At 39.8% G+C, this 16582-nt stretch overlaps 1 protein-coding gene across 2 annotated transcripts in view; it reads right to left on the bottom strand.

Annotated features, from left to right (window-relative positions):
- zcchc4 (zinc finger, CCHC domain containing 4) overlaps positions 1-16582 on the bottom strand; it is a 106183-nt gene that overhangs the window by 58123 nt on the left and 31478 nt on the right. For both annotated transcript variants that reach the window (XR_005946610.1, XM_041216477.1), the window contains exon 5: positions 15760-15840. Coding sequence is in view for 1 of the 2 variants with exons in the window: in XM_041216477.1 (XP_041072411.1) it covers positions 15760-15840 (81 nt within the window). In the remaining variant the exon portion in view is untranslated. The remainder of the gene's footprint in view (positions 1-15759; positions 15841-16582) is intronic.

Below are 16582 nucleotides of genomic sequence, written 5' to 3'. Positions count from 1 at the left end.
CTGATCATTTTGTACATTGAATAGCTCTTCACTAAATGCGTGAGTGCTCATTTGAAAAGAATGTAATTCAGTTGGACAGTGTTTAACCTGGATTTTGCATGATACAAAGTGTTTTAATTATATGCTTAAGACATGGGTTCAAGTCCCCTGCTCCAAAAGATTGGGTATTCCTGCTCTGGCATGTATATTTTAAGTGAAATACAACACTGTCAAATTGATCATCAGCTCAGCATGGTGAACCTGATGCAATATTTGAAAATACATGAAGTAGAAATGTTTGGTATGTTTTTGATCTGACGAGTCAGATGGGTTCTACTACTGTTACTTTTTAATTTGAAGTCGCTGAATATAAAAATGCCCATGAATCAAAGCTTTTTCAAGCACAAAAATAGTAAATTAAATTAGCTGGATTAATTTTTTTTATGTACTTTACAGATGACACCAAAACAATCTCATGATCTCTGTGCTAAAAGAGACAAAGTAGAAGCACACATCCAGTCCCTGAAGAACAGAAACACTGTTCTTACAGTAAGAGCTATTATGCATACTTATGAAGCTATTAGTAAGCAAGCAACCCAATAGTCTCAAACCTTTAACTGCAGTGCAATTACACCCTAACCATTCTGAATCCAACTGTATTATGCTTCACTAATTACTCTTCTTTCTATTTTGATGTTTCTAACTCACATTTCTGCAATTGTGCAGAGCTCAGCAGAACACCTCAAAGAACAGATTTCCGGGCATTATGAAAGAATGAGAAAAATCCTGAACAGTGATGAGAAAGCAACTCTGGAACTCATTGACGTTGAAAAGAGGGTTGCTTTGGGAAAACTCCAAAAGATCATCAAAGAATGGACCAGCAACTTAGATCAAATAAATAAATCCATTAAAGCTACACAAAAAGTCATTGACCAAGAAGAAAGCCAAATGCAAGATCAAGCTCAAGAAGACAGCAAATTGCTGTCAAGTCAGGCCACAGTAGGTCACAATTACATTAGTAATTCAATCTTTTATCAGTATTGTAATGACCAAATAAATAGAGAACTACATTAAGCTACGAGCCAGTCAAACACAAGTCCCTTACTTAATTTAAGGAAGTGTCTTGTACAGCGATATCTAATTTTCTCACTGAACAAAAATATGGATCTTTCAGTCAACATAAATATATATATAGCCCAGCTAATAAAAGACAACATATGCAATTCAGTTTATTAGTGTGTTTTACTATAAAATTTAAACAATGCAAGACAGATTGAATCCAAAGTATTCTTGTGTAACAACATATTACTGCTATTCATACTAAACATCTTTCAAAGTATCTGGGTAACTCTCCAGTTACAAGCTGAAAAGTTCTAAACCAGAAGGTTTGGCGCTCAAGTAGGACATCCTCCCACAACTGTGGAAGTCCTCCCTCTTTGCATGGTCAGGCTCTGGTTTTTAGATAAGTTGGTGTACATGTCAAACAGAAACTCAACAACCTATACAAAAGGAACTCTTCCCCTCTCCCCACACCACTCAGTGTACACTCTGGCCTAACCAGATGGAATAGCTTGTCCATATCACTGCTGGGTAAAATTGGCACAATAATAAATATCTCCCTTGCTTTCTGTACAACCTTCAAATGCAGCTTATCATGGTACAAGCCCAACAAGTCAGCTATGGGCATTCTTAAGCTTCGCTGGGAGATTAAGATGCCACAAGTATGCACCAACCAAGAACCTTTAGAATTCCAGAACTAAATTTCAGGCAGATGTTCATCCTAGAGAGATGAACTCAGGCCCAATTTGCTTGTGGCCTGGTCTCAAGCCTCCCACCAAAATCCATGTCTGGGACAGGAGGCCATAGCTCCTGATCAAACAATTCCACAAATGATCATTTGTGCCATCAGAAGAAGCAAAAATGCCCCAGTCTTGTTGCAATCCTCCCACCTTGAAGGAAGCTCATGTGGCACAAGAACAAAATCACCAGGTTAGGCTGGTTCTGATATCAGGATCAGATTGAAGGTTCCCAGTGTGCCAATTCCTGTATGTCCAGAAGAAGCACTACTGCAAGAACCCTGGCAGATTTTAGTGTTAGCTAGCTCACACTTTCCCCATGCAGCCCTCCCAACACCACCAAACTTCTTCCCATATTCCCAACAGATCACTGCAGATGCATTTGCCACCCTGTGCAGCATGCTCACCTTCACACGCTAAAATGGGGCAGAAAACCAGAGGGACATTTATGAGATCTAGACCATCGGTTAAAGAAACAAGGTGCAGGACAGCCTGTGCAAGGTCACATTCCACACCATATAAAATCTACAAATTTCATCCTTTCATAACAGAAGATTGTTGAACAGAGATGCACCTCGATAAACATATTCTGGTCATTCCCCACGTTCAGCTTCTTTTTCCACAGGGTAAAATTAAGCACACTATAGGCTGCATGTTATAAAAATGTTTTGTAATATTTCTACTAACATCTTTTGGTCCTTTCTTTTCAGGTTATTAAATTCACAGAATATGGGTAAGTTTCCAAATTTAGCCTTGGTTTTTAAATGTTACTGATTGACCCATTTGTTAATTTACAATTTCTAGTTTAAGCAGGCATCCAGCAACATTAATTATTAAATTTAGATCACAGGATTCTGAGCAGTACCTGTTATGCCTGTAGCTGATACTGTAGCAGTTACTTTTAATAAGACAACATGTGCTAGTTCATATTATGTTTCAAGCAGCCAGATGGCAACAAATCCCACCAGTGGTGTTTCTGCAGTAATCAATGGCCCTCAATTCATGGTCACTGCCCACCACTGTCCACAATCCAGCAATCTCTATGGTGTGGATTTGCCCTTTCCTGATATCAGTTTGAACCTGGCACCAAATCAAGGGGATCGCTTGACAACCAGCAGCAGTGTTGTCATTAAGTGGGCTAGGCAGCCAATCACAGACAAAACAGAAAGTAAAATACATTGAACTTTTCAATTTTAATTAAAATTTAGAGAGAGTGAAATAAATAATTGGGGCATTCACATGGGATTAAGGTAGAAGCTGAAATATCACAAACAAACGGTTTTTAAAAAGCAAAATTATTTTAAGTGATTTTTTTTCCCCATAATGGAGGAATTGACATTCCACAAATATAAAATTAGTTTTTCAGGGCTGATGAGACTGTTCAGCAGTAATTATGAACTTAGTATGTCATTTAAAAACCCATTTGCATGGGATTCAACAAGGTGCAACTTTTTAAGGGAGGCCAATAGTGTAAAAGGGCAAGCTCTCCTCAGTTCAGTGACTTCTACATGATTGCATTCTGGTGGGGGGGAAGGGAAGGGGGTGCTCGTGTTGGAGTGCTTCAACAGTGTTTCCCATGGAGAAGTGCAAATTCATCAACAGCAACTTCTGGATTTCTGTGTTTAAGTGTGCATATGTGAACACCAGAAGTTGCTGTTAAGTTTCAGAGCAGTAATGACAGCAAATGTTGAGAGATTAAGAGGCCAGTGTATTCTCGTCTAGGAGCGTCAATTTACCAATGTCCAGATTTAGTGTCAGTTATGCAGGAGTAAGATCTGACACACTGGAGGATATCCAGTGAAATCAGAAGGTCTTGGAAGATGGCCCCTAACAGCAGAAATTGGTCCCAGGATCCAGCAAAAGTTTGCATTACTTATATCAACATATGGATATCAGGCATTGTCAAGCTGCTAAACTAGTGCCTAGCGTTTATCATATTATTACTGTGCAATGATCTGAAGTTAAACCTCTCCATCATTTGCCTATAAAGGCTCTAACATAAAATATATTTGGCCAATCTCAATCTAGTACAAAATGGTCAAGGTATAAAACTGCTCATAATGGATCACGATTTGACAATCTCAATCAGATATTGAAGAAGATGACTGATATAGGAAATGGAAAAATTTACAAGCGGCTGCTAATTTGAGGCATTGTTTAGGACAAGCAAAGTGAGTTTGAGTCTACATCTGACTGGAAGCACTCAAGGCAGATATTGATTATCTCTCAGTGATGGCTCTGCTGGCGTGATCATCTAACCAAAACTTCAGTGAATGATTTATTTATTTGAGATAGAAAATAATAAGCATCCCCCTCATTTTGCTGATGGGGAAAACAGATGGTGCAGTCTTGTTCATGGATGTGGACCTAATGTAGTGCTAGCCACAATAAGTCAGGATTTTCTTGGGTGGAGTTGTGGGTTTTGTGATTTTTATGGGAGTAATTTAAGGTTCTGATGTAACTTGAGGTAGCAAGTATTCTGCAGCATGGTGGAGAATCAGTGGCAGACAAAAGAATTGAGAATTTGTGGTATTGAACTACAGTAGTGGAAGTTGTTGAGAAGACTATGGGCAGGGTGCATTTCGGAGTTACCTGGGTAGTCAGTAATCAAGGTGCATGGCATAAAATAGTAATTGGAAAAGGGGGCACCCTTTTTGTGAGGGAAGGGTATAAATGTGCTTGTGATGAGTAATTGATAGGCTAGTGAGTGAAAGACAGCCAAGGGTTGGATGAGAAATTTGGATTATAGGTGATATGGATTGAAGGGCACCAAGTATTTGAGTGAGTAATCAGGGAAGAAATAGTTTGGAGGTTGGTAGCAAGTCCCGGATTAACAATGGCTTTGGTGCAATCATAGGGAATAAGAAGTGGAAAATACAAACATACATATGAACAAGGAGCAGGAATAGGCCATTCAGCCACTTGAGCCTGCTCCTCTATTTAATAATATCATGGCTGGTCTGATAGCAACCTGAAATCTGCATCCCGCCTACCCCGATAACCTCTCACCCTCTTATTTACCAAGAGCCTATCCACCTCTGCCTTAAAAATATTCACTCTGTTTTCACCACTTTTTCAGGAAGAGAGTTCAAAAGACTCATGACCCTCTTAGTGAAAATATTTCACCTCATCTCTGTTTTAAATGGGCGATCCCTTAATTTTAAACAGTAACCCCCTAGTTCTAGATTCTCCCACAAGAGGAAACATCCTCTCCACATCCACCCTGTCAAGGCCCTTCAGAATCTTTTAAGTTTCAATCAAGTCACCTCTTACTCTTCTAAACTCCAGTGGATACAAGCCTATTCTGTCCAACCTTTCCTCAAGACAACCTGTCCATTCCATGTATTAGCCTGGTAAACCTTCTCTGAACTGCTTCTAATATATTTACATCCTTCCTTAAATAAGGTGACCAATACTGTACACAGTACTCCAAATGTGGTCTCACTAGTGCCCTGTACAACTGAAGCTAAACCTTCCTATGTTTGTATTCAATTCTTCTCACAATAAATGATAACATTCTATTAGCTTTCCTAATTACTTGCTGTATTTGTATATTAGCCTTTTGTGATTCACGCACTTGGACACCCAGATCTCTCTGCACCTCAAGAGCTCTACAAACTCTCACCATTTATGTTTCTCTTTTATTCTTCCTGCCATAATGGACAAGTTCACATTTTCCCACACTATACTCCATTTGCCAGATCTTTGTCCACTCACTTAACTTATCTATATCTGTTTGCAGCCTCCTTATGTCCTCTTCACAACTTACTTTCCTACCTATCTTTGTGTCATCAGCTAACTTGGCAACCATCCCTTCACTCAAGTCACTTATACGAATTGTAAACAGTTGAGGTCCCAGCACTGATCTCTGTGCCATGCCACTCATTACAACTTGCCAACCTGAAAAAGATCCATTTATGCCTACTCCCTGCTTCCTGTTAGCCAGCCAATCTTCTATCCATGCCAATGTGTTACCCCCATACTACGAACTTTCATTTTCCGCAGTAACCTTTCACGTGGCACTTTAGCAAATGCCTTCTGGAAATTGAAGTACACCCACCGGTTGCCCTTTATCCACAGCACATTTTATTTCCTCAAAGAACTCCAATAAGTTGGTTAAACACTATTTCCCTTTCACAAAACTATGTAGACTCTGCCTGATGGCCTTGAGCTTATCCAAGTGCCCTGCTATAACTTCTTTAATAATAGCTTCTAACATTTTTCCTATGACAGATGTTAAGCTAACTGGCCTGTAGTTTCTCACTCTCTGTCTCCCTCCCTTTTTGAATAATTGAGCTACATTTGCTATCTTCCAATCTAACGGGACCTCCCCTGAATCTAAGGAGATTTGGAAAATAAAAACCAATGCATCAACTATCTCATTAGGCACTTCTTTTAAGACCCTAGGATGAAGTCCATCAGGACCAGGCTCGTCAGTCCTCAGCTCCAACAATTTACTCAGTACCACTTCACTGGTGACTGGAATCTTCCTCACTTCCTTCCCCACTTCCATTTCCTGGTTTATAGCTGCTTCTGGGATTACGCTTCTATCTTCAATGGTGAAAACTGATGCAAAATACTTATTCAATTCATCTGCCATCTTCTTGTATTCCATTATCAATTCTCCAGACTCACTTTCTATAGGACCAATGCTCACTTTGTTAACTCTTTTCTTTTTTAAAATATTTATAAAAACTCACTATTTGTTTTTGTATTTCTGGCTAGTTTTCTCTCATACTCTAATTTTTCCCTCCTTATTAATCTTTTAGTCATCCTTTGCTGTTCCTTATATTCTGTCCAATCTTCTGACCTGCCGCCTATCTTTGCATAATTATATGCTTTTTATTTAAGTTTGATACTATCTTTAATCTTTTTCTTACTCGTTGAAATGTACCTAATTTTGTGCATTCTGAAATATCTCTTAAAATATTAGCCACTGCATCTCTGTTGACCTATCCCTTGACCTAATTTGCCAATTCACCTTAGCCAGCTCACCTTTCATGCCCTCATAATTGCCCTTATTTAAGTTTAAAAACTTAGTCTCAGACCCACTCCTCTCTCCCTCAAACTACTGTAAAATTCAATCAAATTATGGTCACTGCTACCTAGGGACGCCTTCACGATGAGATCATTAATTACTTTCATCTCATTGCACAATACCAGATCTAGTATAGCCTGCTCTCTGGTTGGCTCCAGAACATGCTGATCTAAGAAACAATCACAAAAACAGTCAACGTACTCCTCATCTAGGCTACCTTTGCCAACTATCTTTTCCGGTCTATATGGAAATTAAAGTCTCCCATGATTATTGCCGTGCCTTTCTGACAAGCTCCAATTATTCGTTCCTTTATGCTCAATCCTACCATGTGGTTACTGTTAGGTGGCCTGCACACAACACCCCGGAAGGGTTGCAATTTGATATAAATACAAATGAAGAAGAGAATTGGAAGGAGCAATGCATATGGAAGACTACAGAGATAGAGCAGTCCAAGTACGTAGGAGAAAGCATGAAAGAAAATTAAAAAAGAGAGCATAAACCCAAAGTAGGCAGACTAATTTCATCCACAATTAATTTAACACTGACCCACTCCAGGCCAAGCCTGCACCCTGATTTTGCTTGGTTGATTTTGAGAATACCTACTGGCTTAGTTTTAGGGGAACTCATTGCTTTAAATCAGCATCCAGTTTTAAATTGCTCGTTGCCCAGTAATTAATTCAGGACATGGTGAATTCAAAATTTCATTTAAAAAAAATTAAAGTTAAGACAGATTAATTTTTCAAAGTTGCAAAATATCAGGAAACAATTGGAAAGCTTGCTGTGTGTAGTGCTGGAAGATGGATATTAGAGGTACAGCAGTGCCAAGTATTGGGATTCCTTGTAACATAAGTATATTTCCCATTTAAAAGTACTTCTTTCTATTATGCACAGGTGTGGCAAAATTGGGAAAGAAGTAGAAAAACCTAGGACGTAAGCGGTGGACATTTAACTCTTAATACTGTGAAGGATAGTCACAGAAAATTTACAATACAAGAGGAGACCATTTGACCCATGTCTGTACCAGCCAAAAAAAGAGCTATCCAGCCTAATCCCAATTTCCAGCTCTTGGTTCGTAGCCTTTTAGGTCTGGCACTTTAAAAAAAAAATACTTGGATATGCACTCAAAGAGATGAGGGATTCTGCCTCAATGGCCCTTTCAGCCAGTGAGTTCCAGATCTCCACTACCCTCTGGGTGAAAAAAATTCTCCTCAATTCAAAAGATATATGAATGTCAATTGCGGCAGGAGATTCACTTTTAGTTAAAGCAATGAAACATGTTTTAAAGAGAAATTAAAAGCAATTATGGTTTTGATTTAACATTTGATCATTTATCAACCAAAATCTATTCTTTTTTATCCCAAGTTATTCAAAGCAAACAGAAAATGAAATCCAGGCCATTAAAATTGATGAAGTCAAATTTCAGAAGTTATCAAAATTCATACGGAACATTTCAACCAACCTATATACTCAGTTGCAAAGGAAGACATTTTTATTAGGTATGGTGTATTATATCGGTATATGTTCAAACATCCATTCCCGTTTATATGATCTAAAGTCATAGCGATCATACGTGAAGGCCAGTTCAAACATTTTGTTAGTCTAATTAGTAAAGACAGCTGGAAAGAACAGAGGAAGAAAAGCAACTCTCCAGAGATCATATTGGAGAACGGAGGGCCTATTCAACCAACACCAGGTATGAACATGGGTATCTGTTACCTTTCCAGCACTTTGTAATGAAGATAAAGAAAACAGTTTTATCATAAGTTATACCGTTTGTCCATGAGCAAATGAGATAACATTATCGTTTTTGTGTTACTATCATAAAGAATGAGAGGCTACCATATTCCAAAACAAAACTGTAGAGTTCCATTTTTTTGCAGCAGCAGCCTAGTCAAGTTTAAGATTAGGAAGTGGATCTGACCAAACTTATCATGGTAAATCATTCATTAGGATAAAGGTTTCAAACACCAAGGACACAAGTTAGAAATTAGGAACCAGGAGTGAGAAGAAAAGTGAGCTGAAACAATTTCTTTCAACAAGTAGCAGCCTGTGGAATATGTTCCACGTTAAAGACCACTGAAGCATATAACGTAATTGTCCTTTCAGCCCATTTATATGTGACTCTGCAGTGATAAGTGAGAAGATAGGTAAAGAAAGAATTGATCTCGAGATATGCTTTTGGGTCTAATAGCCATTTCCCAATCAATTTTTTTTACACTCTTATGAATTGCATTTTTTTTAAAAGAAAAGGCTTAGATAAAACATTAGATAGCACTATAAAAACACTTTTCAATATAATGTCTATCGGGGTCGTTCAATATTTCCATGCAGCATGCAAGATTGACCTGTCTTGTGTACTTTACAATTGTGCTGAAGTCAATTCTCAGTACCAGTTTTCCAAGTAGCTAAATATCAAGGATTTGTATTAACACAATTTGCAAACGTTTTATTTTGACCTTGCGCAAAAAAAAGTAATAGCGTTTTTATACCAGACTGCAAGACGGAGAATTTTTATTTCCCTCAACTTTAAAAATCACAGAATCATCGAAGGTTTACAGCACAGAAAGAGGCTATCTGGCTCATTGTGTTTGCGCCAGCCAAAAAATGAGCCACTGAGCCTAATGCCACTTTCCAGCATTTGGTCCGTAGCCCTGAAGGTTACAGAGCTGGAGGTGCATATCCAACCTTTTAAATGAGTTGAAAGTTTCTGCCTCTACTACCCTTTCAGTGCAGACCCTCACAACCCTCTGGGTGAAAAATTTTATCCTTATCTCCCCTCTAATCTTTCTACCAATCACTTTAAACCTATGCCCTCGAGTTACTGACCTCTCTACTAATTTGGCCCTTCCCATCCACTCTATCCAGGCCCCTCACAATTTTGTACATCTCAATCAAATCTCCCCCTCAGTCTCCCATGTTCCAAGAAGAACAACCCCAGCCTATCCAATCTGTCCTCATTGCTGCAATTTTCCAGTCCTGCAACATTCCCATACATCTCCTCTGTGCCCTCTCCAGTGCAATTACATCCTTTCTGTAATAAGGTGACCAGAACTGCACACAGTACTCAAGTTGTGGCTTAATGTTTTATATAGTTCCAGTATAACCTCCCTACTCTTATATTCTATGGGCAGAATTTTCTGCCTGCCAGGCGGGCAGGCCCAACCCAATCTCTGGTGGGCAGGGAGCTGATCCCTGCCGGAGAAGTGGGCCGCGCCGCCATTTTATATGGGCAAGCCAATTAAGGCCCACCCAGTGTGACATCCACCGGGAACCGTTAAGCACTTCCTGTGCGGGCGGTGGGGGGATCCCCCAAAAGCGAGAGTGCGCTCTTTCACGCACGCGCACGAAAGAGTGCACATCTCCCTGAGGCTAAGCGCTGCCTCAGGGAGATCGTTGACACTTTGAAAAATATGAAAAATAGAGAAAATAAAATTTCCTAACATGTCCCCCTCATGTGACAATGTCATATGATTTGGGACATGTTCATAATTTTAATAACTTTATTAAACTTTTGAAAACCCTGCACGAAACTTCATCCCACCGCTGGATGAAGTTTCATGTTTTCTCTATTTGCCGCCGGGGCTCCTGGCCTGCCCGCCAACATTAAGGTTGGACAGGCAGGTCCTTCAATTGTATAATTTATCCTGTCAATGGCCTCAATTGAGGCCATTGACAGGTCGGCGGGCCCACAGCTGATTTCGCAGCAGGCCCGCCTTCCTGAAAATTTAAAAATGGGGCGAGATGATGTCGGGGGTTCTGCCTGACATCATCCTGCGTCATTTTATGCGTCAGTGAGCGGGCTCTGCCCCCGCTCACCAACGGCAAAATTCTGCCCTATGCCTTGGCTAATAAATGAAAAGACTCCTTATGCCTTCTTAACTACTTTATCAATCTGTCCTGCTACCTTCAAGGATCTGTGGACATGCACTCCAAGGTCCCTCACTCCTGCTACCTCTCAGTATCCTCCAATTTATTGTATATTCCGCTGCCTTATTTGAAGTCCCCAAATGCATTACCTCACACTTCCCTGGGTTGAAATCTATTTGCCACTTTTCTTCCCACCTGACCAGTCCACTGATATCTTCCTACAGCCCACAACAATCCTCCTCATTATCTATGCATGGCCAGTTTTGTGTCATCTGCAAACCTCTAGGTCATTTCCCCCTAAGTATATATCTAAATCATTCATATAGACCACACAGACTCTCAAATCACTAATGCTCAGTTTGGGCTCCACCTAGATCACTCAGCTCCTGACCTCATCATAGCCTTGGTTCAAACATGGACAAAAGAGCTAAACTCCAGAGGTGACATGAGATTGACTGCCCTTGACATCAAGGCAGCATTTAACTGAGTGTGGCATCAAGGAGCCCTAACAAAACTAGAATCTATGGGAATCAGGAGGTAAACTCTCCACTGGTTGGAGTCATACCTAGCAGAAAGGAAGGTGGTTGCGGTTGTTAGAGGTCAATCATCTCAGTTCCAGGACATCACTGCAGGAGTTCCTCAGGGTAGTGTCCATGGCCCAACCATCTTCAGCTGCTTTATCAATGACCTTCCTTCCATCATAAGGTCGGAAGTGACAAGGTTCGCTGATGATTGCACAATGTTCAGCACCATTTGAGACTCCTCAGATACTGACGCAGTCCATGTCCAAATGCAGCAAGACCTGGACAATATCCAGGCTTGAGCTGAGAAGTGGCAAGTAGCAAGTGTCAGGCAACAAGAAAGAATCCAAGCATCGCCCTTTGACATTCCATGGCATTACCATCGCTGAATCCCCCACTATCAACATCCTGGGAGTTACCAGAAACTGAACTGGACTAGCCATATAAATACTGTGGTTACAAGAGCAGGTGGAGGCTGGGAATCCTGCAACAAGTAACTCACCTAATGACTCCCCAAAGCCTGTCCACCATCTACAAGGTGCAAGTCAGGAATGTAATGGAATACTCTCCACTTGCCTGGATGAGTGCAGCTCCAACAACACTCAAGAAGCTTGATACCATCCAGGACAATGCAGCCTTCTTGATTGGCACCCCATTCACAAACATTCACTCCCTCCACCACAAACGCACAGTAGCAGCAGTGTATATCACTTACAAGATGCAATGCAAGAACACACCAAGGCTCCTTAAACAACATCTTCCAAACCCACAACCACTGCCATCTAGAAGGACAAGGACAGCAGATAGATGGGAACACCACCACTTGCAAGTTCCCCTCCAAGACACTCACCATCCTAACTTGGAAATACATCGCTGTTCCTTCACTGTCACTGGGTCAAGATCCTGGAATTCCCTTCCTAATAGCACTGTGGGTGTACCTACACCACATGGACTGCAGCGGTTCAAGAAGGCAGCTCACCATCACCTTCTCAAGGGCAACAAGGGATGGGCAATAAATACTGGCCCAGCCAGCGAAGCCCACTTCCGATGAATGAATAATAAAAAAAAGCAGGGGTCTAAGTCCTGAGCCCTGCGGAACTCCACTGGAAACAGCCTTCCAGTGGCAAAAACATCTATCAACAATTACACTTTGATTCCTTCTACTGAGCCAATTTTGTATCCAGCTTGCTATATTCCCCTGGATCCCACGGGCTTTTACTTTTTTTAAACCAGTCTGCCACATGGGACCTTGTTAAAATCCATGTAAAATCCATCCATCTAAATCTACAAAGAATTCACATTAAGTGACCTTGAAACACGGATAACATTTCACAGCATCTTTAAAAGTATGGTAAAAATAGCTAGGGTATGTGGGGACATTTCAGAAATTGAAAAAGGGAAATGACAAAATACTACTATAAATGTAGCAGGGCATGACAGATTAACACAGCTCTTAGGTTTCTTAAAATGGGTATTTTTTTATAATACAAAATCACTTATATCCTTTAGGGAAGGAAATCTGCAATCCTGACCTAGTCTGACCTACTTATGAGTCCAAACCCATAGCAATGTGGTTGACTCTTAAAAACAATGCCCTCTGAACAAAGGCAAGTAGGGACGAGAAACAAATGCTGGACTAGCCAACGACGACCCCATCCCAAAAACTGATTTAAAAAAACAAATCAGTACAACACTCAGGAGGTAAAGTGCAGAACGTTCCGTAAAATCATCAGCAATAATGTGCTGAGTTTTTTAATGATTACTTTGATAAATATTAAAATATCAGACTGTGGAAGGGCTGTGACTACAGGTATGTTTATCTTCTAAGAATATCATATCAGTTACCTCAAAGATAGGAAATGACGGGGTTGATTTTTGAGCTATTTATTAGGTGCCTACTCCTGCTGGAAATACTGACTGGAATTTCTTTCCTGCCTCCCCAGAATATTCACCAGTTATCCTCGACATCGCATCAGCACATAAAAATGTGCTGGTTTCCAAGGATCTAACTAGCATGTCTGTAGCTAGTGAGTCACTGAGTGTTCCTGAGAGCCCTTTGCGATTTGACAAGGTCTATAACATCTTAGCTGCCAGAGGTCTGATGAGAGGAAAACATTACTGGGAGGTGGATGTCAAGCCTTCTGCACAGTGGTGCGTTGGAATTGCGTATGGATCCATAGATCGGAAAGGGAAGCACAAGTCTACAAAACTGGGAAGAAACAGACAGTCCTGGTGTATTGAACTAAAAGCTAGCCAGCTTTTAGCTTGGCATAATGATAGAAATGTCAATTGTAGTATGAAGCCCTCAAAATTAGAAAAAGTAGGGGTGTACATTGACTACGAGAAAGGACTGGCTGCATTTTATGATGCCAATAGCATGAGGTTAATACAAGAATTCTCCAGTGTCACATCAAGTCTTTTCGACAGAATGCACCATCATTTCACTGAGCCAATCTACCCTGCTTTTCGTCTCTTTCCTTTTGCTGCTGGTCCTACCTGCTCTGATAAGTTGGAGATATGCAAACTAGAAATTTAGAAAGCAGGCCGGCATGTTACTGCTCCAACAATCGTTTTAAGGCTTGTAGTGAGCACTCATACACACAAAGATAAAGAGAATTGACTGGCAGTTCTCTCGGCATTCTTACTGAAATTTCAGTTGTACAACATTATCTACAAAACAGAAAATAGCCCAAATAAATATAAGAAATAATATACAAATACATTACCAGCAATATCCCCAAGCAACCAATTCTTGGAGGGGGAGCATGCAACATGGCGCATGCATTTTAACAGCTGTATATCACTAATGTGCTACTGAACTGTATTAAACCACCTCCCCCAATATAAAATATCAGTAATAATTCCTGCTTAAAGACCAAAGCTTCAATGACCATTTTTAGAGACAAGATCATTTACTATTACATTGCTGTCATGCTTGTTAGGAGCTTTTCAGTATGTTTAAGTATATAAAAATCTAGTTCAGTGAATTTTTTTTTAAATAAAATGCTTTCCCTTAGGTGCTGGAAGCATCTTAGCAGCTGTGTCAGGCTTTAAGGCCTTCAGTTTCAAAACTGATTCAGCACTAAAAATCATATTTAAAAATTTCTCAATATATAACAAAAATAGCAAGCGTTTTGCTTTAAAGCTTATACGAAGTATAAATAGATCACATGCTTATACATAAACTACTTAAAACATACAACATTTTAGCCTTTATATCTTGTTTTATGGTTCTGAAGAATTCTTCATCCTAGGCACTCATTCAATAAGGTGAAGATCTTTCCTGTGGAGCTTATCAAACCTAGATAGGAACTAAGTTTGTTCAGTCTATTTTTGTGACTTCTAGCTCCAGGTTAATCTTCGATTTCTATTTTAGAATTTCTCAGTGCTTTATTTAGCTTGGTTTTTAATTCGAATTCTCTCTGTATTACACTCAATTTCTTTACATTTGTTAAAATTATTAAACAAGGAAAAAGATGAAAATGAATTATCTCATCAAGAAACACTATACAGCTTGCAAAGCTAAGAAATTACTCTCCTTGCAATCCAGGGCTGTTAATTTGCATTATATAAAAACAGTTACTATTCTTGTTGAGATTTGTTTATTAATTTCTGCTAAATATGTTTTGTTTCTCTAACAGACTCAGTATGATTTAAAAAGAAATTCTTGCAGCCTTTGCATTTAGATATGGTATATGAAATGCAGAAGAGAAGAATAGTAGCCAAACTATATAGTATGACTTAATCTTTACAGCTTTTGCATACTAAAGATAGCAAAGGAAACAACAGCTGAAATGTTTGTTCCATATAATGAGGCATGAATGAAAAATTTTGAATTCTATCCATTGTCACTGACAGTATAAATAAATTGTATGCTTGCACCTATCACCTCCAATGGCAATCGACTCAAACTCATCATTCACAATTAGGTAAAATTTTCAAAGTATGTGCTATGGGTTGTTCTTGTTTTTTGGTTCCCAGATGTTGTTAATAATTACATTTTCATCAGTATGCTCCCAGGAGTTTGTTTCTTTAATATGTAATGGAATGCACTGCTTTGCAATACTGCATGCTCGAACCTCAGTGGCAGATGTACAGTGGGTTATCAGATTGCCATTTCAATGTTATGACTCGGTTCAGATCCAGTCTAGACTCAGGATAAAAGTCATAATCTTTCTCTCTTCTCTCCTGCCTGATGAAATTTACAGCATTGAATAAGTTTGGGGATTCTCAATGCAACTCCTAGTGGGCATGGTCCCTCAACAAAACCACACTTAATTCACTTAATGCCTTTTTTTTTGCACTTAGAGAAGTCACAAGGTTGTCTGGTGTGGAAAATCAATACTCGAATTCCGGTATTCTTCTGAGATTTCAGGTTAAAGCATCAAAAACAAAATTCTACATTTGCAAGTGCTAGAGCTGAACTGGGAGTGCACGATGCTCACAATGAGTGACAGCAGAAAGGAGTATTGAATTTCCCAGCATTGACATACCTCAACTTGGAAAGCATATAAATTAATTCCAAACATTTAAAAATAGGAACAGAATATAACATTACCTGAAATCAATATCCAGAAGCTGACTCTTTATAACCGGTTCCTTCTTTTCAGACTGGTGCACCCTTATTAGCTCATGTAGCCTGAAAATTAATCCAAGAATTACCATTAACTTTATAGAGCAAGTGTCATCTCCATACTTTAATAAATCCACCTGGCATAGCAACCAGTTTTGAATTACGCTTGTGAATTATATCAGTACTGCTCAAAGAGTTTTCACGTCTGGATATTTAAGGGAGGGCAAGATTTCGGAAAGGAACCCAGGAGTCCAAGCTTCCCCAATACTGTGGCGTTTTAACTTCACCACACATATCTTTTATACTTGATATGTTCAGCCTGATTGGCAGGCTCGACTTCCAGCCTTGACTTCCAGTCAGGCAGAGTGGGTTCAAGAATAGGCAAGTCCAATCCATGCTGGTGGCAGTGTCCAATCCCTAATCTTAGGGCATTCCAACTCTGGGGGTTGTTGCAAGGGAGGTTCCTTGGTGGGAAGCTCAAGGTGCTGGGGTAGGGAGAGGATGGGAAGGGAAGCAGCATACCTGTTGTAGATCCATCAGCAATGCTATCATGCTATAAAGGCTGTTCCCCTCTCCTTGAAGCTATCCACAGCTTCCTTTGTCTGCCTGGCTTCCCTAGGCTTGGGAAGTCTGTCCAGCTACTTTGCAGGTTTTACAGAAGGTTGAAGAAGAGGCTGGCAGCCTCATTAAAATATTTAAATTGCTAACCGACTCCCATGTCCCACCTCTGCTTAACCCAGAAGTGAGCATTTTGGAGGTATGTTGGGTTCAGGTTTCAGGATCAAAAAATGTTAATATCTAACCCAAT

This window comes from Carcharodon carcharias, chromosome 1 (genome assembly GCF_017639515.1).
Source record: "Carcharodon carcharias isolate sCarCar2 chromosome 1, sCarCar2.pri, whole genome shotgun sequence".
NCBI lineage: Eukaryota > Metazoa > Chordata > Chondrichthyes > Lamniformes > Lamnidae > Carcharodon > Carcharodon carcharias.
Note: the sequence above shows the minus strand (reverse complement) of the source record. Positions and strands in the feature narration are given on the sequence as shown.